Source organism: Xenopus laevis, chromosome 5S, assembly GCF_017654675.1.
Source record: "Xenopus laevis strain J_2021 chromosome 5S, Xenopus_laevis_v10.1, whole genome shotgun sequence".
Taxonomy (NCBI): Eukaryota; Metazoa; Chordata; class Amphibia; order Anura; family Pipidae; genus Xenopus; species Xenopus laevis.
In genome coordinates, this window is record NC_054380.1 from 36,222,475 (window position 1) to 36,235,966 (window position 13,492).

The 13,492-nt window shown below is 40.0% G+C and overlaps 1 protein-coding gene across 1 annotated transcript; it reads right to left on the bottom strand.

The window, feature by feature from the left end:
• Nucleotides 1-748: 748 nt before the first annotated feature.
• On the bottom strand, nucleotides 749-13,236 carry LOC108717404 (60S ribosomal protein L11). Its single transcript, XM_041564096.1, has 2 exons — nucleotides 13,107-13,236; nucleotides 749-1,293 (listed from the first exon to the last, which is right to left on the bottom strand). Exons 1-2 carry the CDS (start codon nucleotides 13,234-13,236, stop codon nucleotides 761-763), a joined length of 663 nt encoding a protein of 220 aa, XP_041420030.1. The 3' UTR covers nucleotides 749-760.
• Between the last annotated feature and the right edge of the window lie 256 nt (nucleotides 13,237-13,492).

A 13,492-nucleotide genomic window follows, 5' to 3' on the forward strand; every position in this document is an offset into this window, starting at 1 on the left:
GTGCATATATCACTTATGAGTTCCAGCCTCAACACAAATATCTAATTTTTTATGCTTATCCTAAAGCCAAGACCTATCATGACAGAGATGATTTTCTCCACCCCTTACATTACAGATCTCAGCTCAACACTGGCCTTTAGTGCATTTCCCTATGGTGTCTCAAATCAGTGCTGTATTGGCTTTCAGATGCTCTCCTCCCCATTACTGCACATCTTTTAACCAATATCACATACTTCTGGAATTCCAACAGTGAACCTTGAATGTAGTGCTAAGCGCCACTTCAATTAGAACCAGATTTTCTTCTTGGTTGTTCTCTGATCCTATGCACATGTGGCTCAAGCATTCCCGAATATTTCTCTGAATGCCCCATGGGCCAAGTAGTACTTCATTCTCTTCTGAAACTGTAACATGACCTTCAGGCATTCTGAAATGCAAGAACATTGTATATCGTTTATTTGAACTGAAGCTGACCCTCTAAGGAGTCACTACAAGCCAGTAAACTGATCATTGTGTCCAGGGCTGTAAATTAGCTTTGAGTAGCACATATTTGATAACAGTGCCTACTTTGTGTAATTGGCTTCAGGGCTGGGCCAGGCCGGCCAGATGCCATAGGCAGTGATGGACTGGCCCACCAGGATACCAGGAAAAGTCCCGGTGGGCCCAGGTGTCAGTGGCCCTCATGCTGCTAAACATTTGGCCTATTTTTTTTATCAGACAAGTTTTATTGATATTTTTTTTTAGACTTTTAGACTGAAGCAGCTCACTTGCCAGGGAGAATTATGCCATCATACTTCTGCTGGAACCAGCGCATTGCCTCCTTTTTTCCAATACGGTGCTTTGCGCCAATCGTGCCTCTCTTGCGCTTTTTGTCGGGAATGCTGAATCCTGGCCGGCCAAGAACCACATAGAAGTCCAGTCCATAGATACCAATGCTTGGATCATATTTAATCCCCAAGTCAATGTGTTCCTGGATGCCAAAGCCAAAATTCCCTGTGCCAGAGAAGTTGTTTTTCCTCAATTCATATTCCCTGACCTTCAATCCCTTTTCCAGGATCTCTTCTGCTTTAGCTCCACGAACTGTACAATGAACAGCAATTTTTTCATTCCTCCTTAAGCCAAAAGACCTCACTATGTAACTGGCTTTGGAGAAGACAGGGGTCTGCCTGGTGAGCTGCTCCAGCACCTTGGCTGCCCAGGTCAGTCTGTCACCATTCTCACCAACACAAATATTCAAGCACAGCTTACAAATCCTCAGCTCATGCATAGGGTTTTCTTTCTCCGTTTTGTAGTATGATTATAGTATGTAAAGAATAGAGACTAGGAGAACAGAGGTTGAGTAAGGAAATGAAGAATAACAGTACTGAGAGTGGGCCCCTGGTTTTTTGGTGGGCCCCTGGTCTAAGGTTTTTGGGTGGGCCCCTGGTGTTCCAGTCCGACACTGGCTCTAGGCAACAGGCCAGCAAGCCCCTCCCCCCTCGAGTGCTTGTACGCATGCGTAAGCGATGAAAAGTAAAGAGACGGACGGGGGACAGCAATGGAGGGGAGAGAGACGGAAGGGAGAGAGACAGAGGGAAGAGAGACAGGAGAGAGAGAGCAATCGAGGGGAGGGAGGGACATCGATAGAGGGGAGGGTGTCAGGAGGAAAGGATTAAGACTGAGAGGTGCAGAGTAGAGGTTGGCAGAGGACAATTTTAGAGGTAGCTGCCCAGCGCCCCCCTATTATTGTGCCCTAGGCAGCTGCCTCTTTTGCCTACCCCTAGTTCCAGCCATGATTGGCTTACAGTACAGTCATTGCATGTCCTGTTCCTTGGCCCATAACTAATGAAGGTGATAAATTTTACATTGAGTTTAAGCAACCTTTAGCAAGTTGAAGTCTTAGCATACTTAACATATCAGAGCCCGCCAGAGTGGATTGTAACTTATATTATGCCTGCCCTGACAAGGTCATTTTTCATGAATGGAAGAAGTTGTATAAAGAAGAAGTTAAATTAAATTAAATCTGGTGCAAACATTTACAAATAACCTGTATGCAAATTCTGTAGCACCAAGGGGCACCTTTTAAATTATGTGTGGTAGGGCAAGTTGGGGAACATCTACATGCCACCCCCATCCCACCCCACATTTAAATTGAAAAAAATAATTAGAGAGTCCTACTTAACTTGGCTTTTTTTGGAGAACATCCCTGCCTATTAGACACGTCACCCCTTAGGATGATTGTTTCAAGGGGCAGTTCCCCAAATACTACACCACAGATTACTTTTTTTAAATTGCTTTCTATTTTTACAGTTTTCCTAGAATTTCACATTTTTAAGCAGTTCAGGAGCAGTTCAGTAAGATTGGTCACTTTTTTAAACAATATATTGAGACACCTATAGCTGGAGCTAGGGTAAACAAAGTAAAATTGGAAGGAAATGTGTTGGGGAAACAAAAGGACAAAATAGTGAAAGGTACTGAAGGGGTCCTGCACATGACATGACAGAGATGGCTGGAACATCACAGAATTTCTTAGCTGTTACTACCAGGGCACCGTCTGTAAGGAATCTGTATGTTCTTCCTGTGTGAGCATGGGTTACCTTAATGATCTCCAATTTCCTTGCATTTTCCACCGAAAAACATACTGCATTGGGGCTGGGACTGGCAAATAATGAACAAACTCTGTAAATGTGCTGGGGTTCCAGGGGTGATCCTGGACCCTCCGCCGCCTGAGGCAGCATCAGTTGCTGCTGCCCCCCTCAGCCGGAAATTCACTCTTAAAGTACCAAGAGCAGCATTTTTGCTGCCCCTGGTGTCTAGTGGGGCGCTGCTGCCTGAGGCGACAGCCTCAACTCGCCTCATTGGCGAAGCACCCCTGTGGGGTTCTATGATTAAAATATAATAATTGTACATAAATTGCTGGTGTTTTAACAGTTTAGGAGGTCAGGACCTGGCTTACAGGTCTTCTATGAGTTGGGGGAAAATTAAACAAAATAATTTTTAAAACAACCATTTTTGTATAGTAAAAAATAGCAAACGGTAATCAACAGGGTTATTAATTGCGTTTTAAAAATGATCATTTTTGTAAAAGAGAACAGTAAATGCTGTAGCTCTAAAGGTGGCCATACACACGCAGATTTAAGGTGCTATTTTGAGTCCACAGCTTATCTGTCCATGTATGTGACCCTCCGGCATGGCTAGGTTTGATTTTTCATGTTGGATCAAGAACCTCAAAAGCCTGTTGATGCAGGTCCTCGCCAGTTTGGGCTCTCCAGTAAGTTAAACCAACTTTAAGGGGACCATTCTCTTTTCTTAAAGATGTCACCATGTCTGATCACTGGCAGTTTACTTTCAAAAGGGTCAACCTTTGGCCAAACTACTCACTTTTCAAAAATTAAAATATGACTTAGGACAGAACCAGAAGAAATGAAAAATAACTGTGTTGGGGAATGACTTAAAACGCTGAAGCTGGAATAAAAACTATTTATTCTTAAAGTGCCCCATTAATAAAGAAAGCAGGTGGTTTATCGTTATGAAGGATTGTATTGGCAACTTCTAATAAACTTTTCCTCGAATGGGCTGTTTCCAGGAAGCTCAGTGTTGATATTGATAGCCAAGTGGGACCTTCTTGGTTTATTATTTCAAGAAGCTAATTTCAAATTCCAAACCCCAACTTTCATATACAGGATCTACAAGCTTAATTTTGACAAAAGAATTATGTCGGAGTAAATCGTGTTATTAAAAAATGATGCAAAAAAAGCAATCGCTTGATGAAGGTAGTTGCTATGTTGTTACATTGAGAAAACATGTTTAGCTTAAAAGGGGTTGTAAACCCAAAAATGAATGGATCTGTGAGGAAGCATGAACAGTAAGGTCTTACCTGGATGACAGCTGCTTTCTACTACATTTTACCAAGGTGTAATAACCAGCACTGGAAACAAAGATTAACAAAAGTCAGGCAGGTAGATAGACTACAGCATTGAGCTTTGATCAGTATGTTACAGGTTGATCAATAAAAACACATTTCTAGGTAGGTTAGAGCACTGAGACAAAAGTGCCAAATGTAATACTATGTAGTGTAGCTCAATTTTCTTTAGATAGACTGTTTATTAGGGACCATTTTAAGGTTACCAAATTATTTGTAAAATCAAGGAATACAGGACTCTACACTAAGGGAACTGTAATTGCAGAGGGAAAAGTTGGCTTTAGGTTAGTTTACCCATATCATTCCAGTAGATCAATGGTTGCCAGACTATTTCAGATCAAGACCTCCTTAGAGGTCCAATCTTTGAGTTCACAACATATACTGTATAAGATATATAGGAAATATTGGTGAATCAGTCATCCAGACAACGTTCTAAGATATATTTAGCACATCACATAAGTGTTCTGCAAAATCTCTGCCTAACTGACTTTCAGGATGGGAATTTAGTTGTATCCAGGAGAGCAATCTTACCCTAACTGGTCTTCAGGCTGAGCATAGGCCCTCCCTTTAGACCCACTAAATGGTAACTTGACTGGCTAATATTGGTGTATGTGCCTGTTCAACTCCACTAGTAATCCTGATAGGGAAATACCGTATATACTCGAGTATAAGCCGACCAGAGTATAAGCCGAGGTACCTCATTTTACCTACGAAAACTGGGAAAACTTATTGACTCTAGTATAAGCCTAGACACAACTACAGCCCAGTCTCCCAGCAGCGCACATTCTGCCAAAGCGACCCCCCCAGCGATCAACCGGACTTCTTTGCAAAGTTGATGGTGACAGAGAATTGCCAACGGATTACTGTGTGCATTGTCCCACTGTCCCACTACCATGTGCAGAGGGTGCTGTTTGATATTGCCATCACTGTTAATTTTTCGTATAACCAACAGAGGGTGCTGTGTGATATTGCCATCACTGTTAATCCTTTATACAACCAACAGAGGGCGCTGTGTGATATTGCAGTCACTGTTATTCTTTCATATAACCAACAGAGGGCGCTGTGTGATATTGCAGTCACTGTTAATCTTTCATATAACCAACAGAGGGCGCTGTGATATTGCAGTCACTGTTATTCTTCATACAACCAGCAGATGGCGCTGTGTGATATTGCAGTCACTGTTAATCTTTCATATAACCAACAGAGGGCGCTGTGATATTGCAGTCACTGTTATTCTTTCATACAACCAACAGATGGCGCACTGTTATTCTTTCATATAACCAACAGAGGGCATTGTGGGATATTGCAGTCTCTCCCCAAGTGTACTGTTGGTATAGGAATGATTAAAAGTGACTGCAATCTCAGCTGCTCGGGTCGGGTACAGCTGACCCCAGTATAAGCCGAGGTAGACTTTTTCAGCACATTTTGGATGCTGAAAAACTCGGCTTATACACTGGTATATACGGTAGCAGGATAAATATTTGTTTTAACTGCTGGATATACAGTGCCCTGTCTGTCATTGCCCAGAGTTTGTGGGAACATCTAAATTCAATTACATTTAATAACATGTAACATGTCTTTTTCGCTTTGCAAATTAACTTTCAGAGTTGAAATGAAATAATCCGATTTTATATTTTGGAATAGAGACTTCAATTGAATTCATTAGGCATTTTCTGGATTTGGCGTGCAGTGAACTATTTACATTATGTGGTGGCTTTGGTATAAATGTTATCATTCCTCAGTTCTGCCTTTGTTTTGTTTTAATTCAGTATCTACGCACAGGGAATTGGGCAGGTCCCACAAAGTACTAATTCATGCTCCACGTTTATCAGTTCTACTTTCCAGCTCCTGCAATAAAGTTTGCACACACACCAAGTGCCAAAAATGAGAGAGTAAGGGCGTTATGGGAACAACTGCCATGGAATGTAAACATTTGAGCACCAGGGTCGTTGGTTTGATATGCGATACGTAGGATAAAAGAACAACTGACCCCCCTCCATCTTGGAAAGATATTTAGTTTGGTTTGTGGAGATGCAGCATCTCATCTCCAAAGTAGAAACACATTCTGTAACAATGCAGCTATTAATATAAGTATCAGTGATTTCAAGTGGTTGCTATTTATTTAACCATCCTTTTAAAGCGATTAGTAAACTACACACACAGTTACACTGGGCAGGGTATGTTATTTTAGTCTCTGAACCCCTGCAAAAGATTTCTTCCAAGTCTAACAAAAGGGCTATTCTGCTTTTATGCACAATGGGTTTTTGCTTCCTGCTGTCTAGCAAAATATTAATATTACTTTCTTACTCTTCCCAGATCCCTCCACTGCCTGTGTCTGTCTTCTCCGCATGATGCACACAAATGCTTACTACTTATTCTGGACAAAGCCCACTGGATTGAGGAACACACCCACACAATTTACTTCCCAGACACACTTGAGTAACTGGGATGTGAAACTACTGGATACGCTGCAGAGACAGATCAGCTACTCTTAAACTGAAGAGTGTAGTGTATTAGACAGAGCTGCAATTTTCATGTCATAGATATTAAAATGTGCTAATACAAGTAACTGAATTGCTGGAATGAGATTACCTACAGCTACAAGCTCATGCAGTGCAAATAGTACTGAAAAGTAGTGGACTATGGTTTTGGACTATGGCTCACACAGGTACAATAATATCAAACTGCTGGGAATCCCCCCCCCCCGTTTTGATATCTTGGTAATTTATTAAAGGGAAATCTCAGTGTTAAAATAAGAACTTAGTAAATAGACAGGCTGAGCAAAATATAAAATGTAATGGAGTGATAATAGCCAAAACACTTTTTCCTGTTTTTCAGCTCTCTATTCTGAGTTAGTCAGTGATTTATTGACTTAACGGGGCCCACATGGGACATAACTATTCAGTGAGTTTGCAATTGATCCTCAGCATTCAGCTCAGAGTCAAAAGCAATACTTATGACCCATGTGGGCCCCCGTCAAGTCACTGATTGGTTACTACCTGGTAACCAATCAGTGGAAACCAAGAGAGATGCAAAGCAGGAAGTAGTGTTCTGTTTGGTTATGTTAGACATCCAGTCACTCCAGCCTTTATTCATTACATTTTTTCCTAACTAACTATATTGAAATAATTTTTTATTTTGCACAGCCTATCTATTTATCTAGTTTTTATTTTTATACTGAACAATTCCTTTAAAGCTTTTGTATAATTACCAGGAAATTTTCCTGGTAGAAAAGCCTTTTAGCAAATTTTCCCATTTATTAGAGCAGGGGCTCTCTTGCCAGGAGGCAAATGGGACAAACTTGCCTCTGACTGCATTGTCCCTGGTCACTTTAAGAGCCTCAAGTCCATATTTTTAAAGTGGAATTCCATTTCTATGTCAGACAGTGACATGGAGCCCCTGAAGGATGGAGCCCCTGAAGGAGCACCATAAGCATAGGGATGGGATGAGGCAGTAGTGAAGGTAGAATCACCCCTGTATTAGAGCAGTCAAGGAGCCCCTGAAGGAGCACCATAAGCATAGGGATGGGATGAGGCAGTAGTGAAGGTAGAATCACCCCTGTATTAGAGCAGTCAAGTCAGTTCATCAGAATGTGTTTTACTTTTTTGAGCAGTTGGACACACTTTGGGGGTTGTGGGGGGACGCGAACACCTGGAAGAAGGCTGCCGTGAACTCCGATCCCTGAATTTGCACCGAGGTGTAAGTAAAAAGATAGGGGCATTTGCCTGAGGTAGCAGCTAGGCTGGGGAGGAGGAGTGAGGGGTCTATGTGGAGTAGAGGGGTAGGGTTTTTTTAATGAGGGGTTTGTTTCTCCTTTAACCTATTTTTTACCAAGCAAGTACATCAAGCTTTTGGTGTCCTGGTGATCACTACAAGTAGCAGTGGTAAAAATGCCTGGACACTCACCATAATCACTTTCAGAACTAATAGCCCTAAACTTTTATTTGCAAGTAGTGAGCAGTGCTTGGGGGAGACTTTTTGGGGATCCTAATACTTCTCTTCTTTTTCTCGCATTTTAAGTCACACTGCTTGTGATAATAGTGTTAATGCACCTTTATTGTAATGAAGCCAGTATGTTCGATTTCACAGGCAGACTGTTACTCTCGTTTTTCCTTTGTAGAAAATTGCTCAAGAAAACTTTTCTAAACCTTATTAAATATGCAAAACGCATTGTCATGAATGTCAGGAATGAAATGAATGTTTTATTTAGCTGAGGTTCCTGTAGAAACATTTTGTTAAAACATGTCAACTACAAAGATTTGGCTGTAGATGCCCTGCCATAGCTGTCTTTCTACCGGGGTAGGTCTGAGGCAATAAAACTAAGCTGGCTCTTTAAGAACGCCAACTCCAAACATAACAGCAATCTTTAAATTGCTAATGTCAAGGGTTATCACGAGCAGATTTTTTATGTTCTCTTCCTCCTTTCCTTCAAGAGTTCCTTTGTGTGAGCCCACATGTATGCACATGATTTGTATGACTATTTATTCCTGAACTGACCCTCGTACCATCTCATCTTCATACCCCATTTCCTTACAGAATCTTTAGTTTTTAGCCACAATATTTGTCGTATTACTGAAACCTCCTGGCATAATAAAATATATCCCTGTTGGGCCATTAGTTAGTGCAAACTTCAAAGTGTTGTCTATTATTCTGTTAAAATGAGTCTATTAGATCTACTATATCCTTTCAAGAACAGTCTGTGTGTGAGTGTCAGAAGGTGCACATGTGGAGTGACGAGTGGAGCCAGAAAGTAGTGGGCTCTCTGTTTTCATGCAGCTACAATGTCTAACTGGACTGGACGGAAATTGATAATGTTGCTTTTGACTATTTTTCTGAATGAATAGCCGGTGTTAAATGGGTTGTTCACCTTCAAACAGTTTTTTTCAGTTCAGTTGGTATCCGATAGTTCACCAGAAATAAATACTTTTTCCAATTACTTTCTATATGTGACCATTTTTCTAATATTGAAGTGTACAGTTTTTCACCTTCTAAAGCAGCTCTGGGGGGGGCACTGAATTTAACTGTTCTAAATTTAAACATTTAGTTGATACATTTCTTATCTTTGACCCTGCTGAGAAATGTATTAACTAATGGATCTCTGAGCTGCCATACTGAAACACTAGAGACATGGACATTAAAGGGGAACTCCGGCTTCCAAATCAAAATTGGACAAAGAGGCCCACATAACACAGAAACCCCTAATATACCCCTCACAGTTACCTGTTTCTTCAAAAAGTATGAATAAATGGCATTTTCTATGCTGAAATCCAGCTGTTCCAACAGCTCTTCTCTTTCTGCATCATTTGAAATCCTGGCAGGGAAGGAGGCACTAATATTGTACAATTACAATTACTGATATTGTAATTGTAACAACTTCTCCACAGCTTACAGACAGCATGCAGGAACTACATAACCCACAATGCATTGCACTGTGATGTTGGGAACTGTGGGGCTTGGAGGATGCAGGCTAAGGACAACTGGCTGTATACAAAGTAACAGTAGTCAGCCACCTCAGCAAAGTAGTCAGAAAAATCAGAAGGAGAGGTGGGGGCTAGGCTTAGGAAACTGTCAGAAACCATTAAAAATCATGTCTACATATTTTTTAATTGATGTATTTTGCAAAATTGCTTGACAATGTGTTTACTTTTCAAAAAGCTTAAAGGGCATGTAAAGTCTAAAATAGAATAAGGCTAAAAATGCTGTATTTTGTATACTAAATATAAACATGAACTTACTGCACCCCAAGCCTAATCAAACAAATAATTTATGCTTTCAAAGTTGGCTACAGGGGGTCACCATCTTGTAACTTTGTTAAACATCATTGCAAGACCAAGACTGTGCACATGCTCAGTGTGGTCTGAGCTGCTTAGGGATGGTCATAAACAAAGCTGCTTGAATTCTGCATGGCTGGGAAGTAAGGCGGGGGCTCCCCCTGCTGTTCATAAGTATGATTGTTTCCCTGCTCAGCAGTTAGGGACCATCTGACAATTCATATCCAAAGCAGTAAATGAAGGGAGAATTTCACTGCATACAGTCAGGTTTCTTATAAAAATGGTACACATTTTTTAATTAAAGTATATTGGAGATAGGTTTCTTTTTCATTAAAGAAAGTAAAAATTGGATTTTATTTCTCTGCCTTTACATTCCCTTTAAGTTATGTTTTTGTGGAGTTTTAATGTCTAAACTTACATTTTAGGAAAACGGTAAGAAATAAAGTATTTGTTTCTGGTGAACTGAAAACAATTCAACTGAAAAATGTGTTTGGAAGGTGAACAACCCCTTTAAGATATTTTCTTTTTTCTTTTTTCCCCTTACATTTGCTGTGTATTTGAGTAAAGATAATTTACCCATCTTTTGTATTTTTTTTGCTGTTACAGAAAATGTGTTATGCTTTCTCTTCGTAAAAATAAACATATGTAATTTTCATCTTGTGTGGCTTCCAATCTGTTCAGTATTTGCCAAGGTTTCCCACTGTACTTTTTATTTCATTTTCTTGTATTAAAGGTTTATTCAAACAGGAGTTAAGTAAATAAGCATGAGAGGTATCTAACAAGATGCGGTCTCCCAGGGCACTGGGAAGAAGCACATTGTGGAAATAGCTATATAGTAGTTATATAGGGGGAGAGAAGAATGAGGGATATCACTGTCCTGTTTCTGCAGCCACCCACAGTGGAAGGATCAGGATAAGGGAAATGTGTAAACAAACCAAGTTATTCTGTATTCTGCTCCAAAAGTTTTTCTGTAAGAGATTACGAGTGACTGGCTGGTTTCTGGGCTACTGATTGTTTTGTTTAACCATTGGCAGGGGCGATCCTGGCCCCTCCACCGCCTGAGGCAACAGCAGTTGCTGCTGCCCCCCCCCTCCCCTGGAAATTCGCTCTTAAAGTACCAGGAGTAGCATTTTTGCTGCCCCTGGTACCTAGTGGAGCGCTGCCTGAGGCGACAGCCTCAACTTACCTCATTGGCGAAGCACCCCTGACCATTGGTGTTATCCAAAGTTAATTATTAGGCAGCAAGAAAGGCATGACAACTATGCAATGCATTCTCCCTCTATAACTACTGTATATCCTTGCGAATTCTAAGGCTTTGCCAATTAAAGGAACACATACATAGCATACATACATGGTGTAGTAAATAAATTTAGAGGCCAGAAATCATTCATTGTAGCTAAGCACAAGTTCAGCAAGTTCAAACTGAAATCCTGTCCAAAAGGGGAAAAAAATTCTTCTTGAAGGCAAGTGCACCTGTTGCTGGATCTACATTGTACTATGAGTATTAGTATCACTAACCATGTGTTTGCTCTTGTTAAAAAGGCATCCAACCCTTTCCTATAAGTACTTCAAAGTATTTGCCTGTAAAAACCTTTCAGGCAGATTAGTCAACAACTTCACACCTGTTACTACAAAAAACAACCCTTTTCATGCCAAATAATGAAACCCCCATCCTTCTAATATCAAGGGAACCACATCTAAAAGATGTGCTTGTTAGGTAGGAATCATCATCATATTTTTATTAAAGCTCGAAATTTTGATCCACCGCCAGGATTATCCCCAGGTGAAAAAGTGTTGCTTGTAGATTCCTAACAAAGATCCCTGTGGGGGATCAAAATGTCGAGCTTTATTAAAAATATGATGATGATTCCAAAAATCCTATAGTGTATTGGATCTGCTTTTTTATATACTGTGTGTATGTTTATGTGTGTGTATATATATATATATATATATATATATATATATATATATATATATATATATATATATATATATATATATATATCTACCTGTAGAATGTCGGCACTAACGAAAACATTTGTCAAATAAATGCCTGGGTGCAATCCTTAAATATGTTATCAATGTAGTCCTCAAAAAAGGCGCACTCACAGGTCTTACAAAATTGAAAAAATATTTAATGTAGGCACAAACTAACGTTTCGCTGGGACACCAACCTTTCTCAAAGTGATACAACACTGCAAAAAAATGGTTGATACAAAGGAAATGACAAGTGGGGGTGTGTCTATTGACACATACTATTGACACATACGTTCTGTTGTGATTTCACTTGGTGCTTACAATCTGGACACTGCTTTAGATGCTTTTATTGAAACTAAAAGATTACTCTTTTTTATTGCACTGGGTATATATGATTTTAAGATAGATTTGAATATATATAGTCCGGATAATTGAACATGTAGTTAATTTAAACACCTAATTGGAAGGTGATGATTGGTTCATTCGAACGGTGTATAGATATTTACCAGCCTATTGTATCATTTTCAAAGGACTTTTATTATACAGGTTTTTATGGCTGGGTGACAGGTCCCTTTTAACAACTTCAATATACCAGTATGGGACCTGTTATTCAGAATACTATGACCTGCGGTTTTCCAGATAAAGGATCTTTCTGGAATTTGGATCTTCATACCTAAAGGGGCCGATTTATCAAGGGTCGAATTTCGAAGTTAAAAATACTTCGAAATTTGACCATCAAATTAAAATACTTCGAATTTGAATATCAAATTAGACCTTTATTTCATCAAATTTGGCCATCGAACGATCAAAGTAAAACCAAACGATCGAACAATTAAATCCTTTGAATCGAACGATTTTATCGTACTATCAAATCAGATTTTTACTTCGACTTCAAAAACTTAGAAAAATGCTGTAGAAGGTCCCCATAGGCTAACATAGCACTTCGGCAGGTTTCATTTGGCGAAGTATTGAAGTCAAAGTTTTTTTAAAGAGACAGTACTTAGATTATCGAATGGTCGAATATTAGAACTATTTTTACTTCGAATCGAAGTAAATTCTAAGTCGTAGTATACTATTCGATGGGCAAAGTATCCAAAAATTACTTTGAATTTCAATTTTTTTTACTTTGAAAATTCCCTCGAATTCACTTCAACCCTTGATAAATCTGCCCCTAAGTCTACTAGTAAATCATACAAACATAATTAAAAAAAAAAAATAGTTTGGTTTTGCTTCCAATAAGGATTTATAATATCTTAGTTTGGTCCTGTTATATAACTACAGTGAAAAAGGAAATCATTTTTTAAAATTTGGATTATTTGGAAAAAAATGGAATCTATGGGAAACAGCCTTTCCTGGCCACCCCCTGGCAGCATAACAATTTGGGTTTTATCCCTGCACTGGTCGTACACATAAGGGTGAACAAGCAACCTTACAAATACCCACCCTCTTCCCGCCCTCACCAGTCTTTTTTCCTTCTGTCCTGGCCAGACCAGGGATTTGTATGTTCTCACTTGGTTCTTTGGGACCAGATTCCAGGCCTAGTTTTTCATGCACTTTCTGCGCCTGAAGCCCCTCCATTGTGATTGCCATATCGCCTTCTCAAGGGTGGGTCCCTATACAGCCGGGGGGAAGGTAGCGTCCGTAGTGGTACAGGGAGGCATATACGTTATCAAAGGGCCCCTTATTTTGCCTCCGAACGGGTGCAGTTTTGCATTTGCACCCGCATTGACGCATCTGTGATGGATCCGGCTGCCGAGAAAGCAGCTACCTCGAAGGCTTCACGGTGGGTTTAGAGCTACTGAGTTTTTAGCGCCGATAAAGTGCATTACTAATTGGGTGTTTGTCA

Bases quoted from the DNA above. Each gene is read 5' to 3' on its own strand.
- LOC108717404 (XM_041564096.1), bottom strand. From the start codon at position 13,236: ATGGCAATCACAATGGAGGGGCTTCAGGCGCAGAAAGTGCATGAAAAA. The intron at 1,294-13,106 runs GTGAGGGCGGGA...ACATACTATAAT, and splicing joins GACAGAAGGAAAAAAGACTG to CATACTACAAAACGGAGAAA.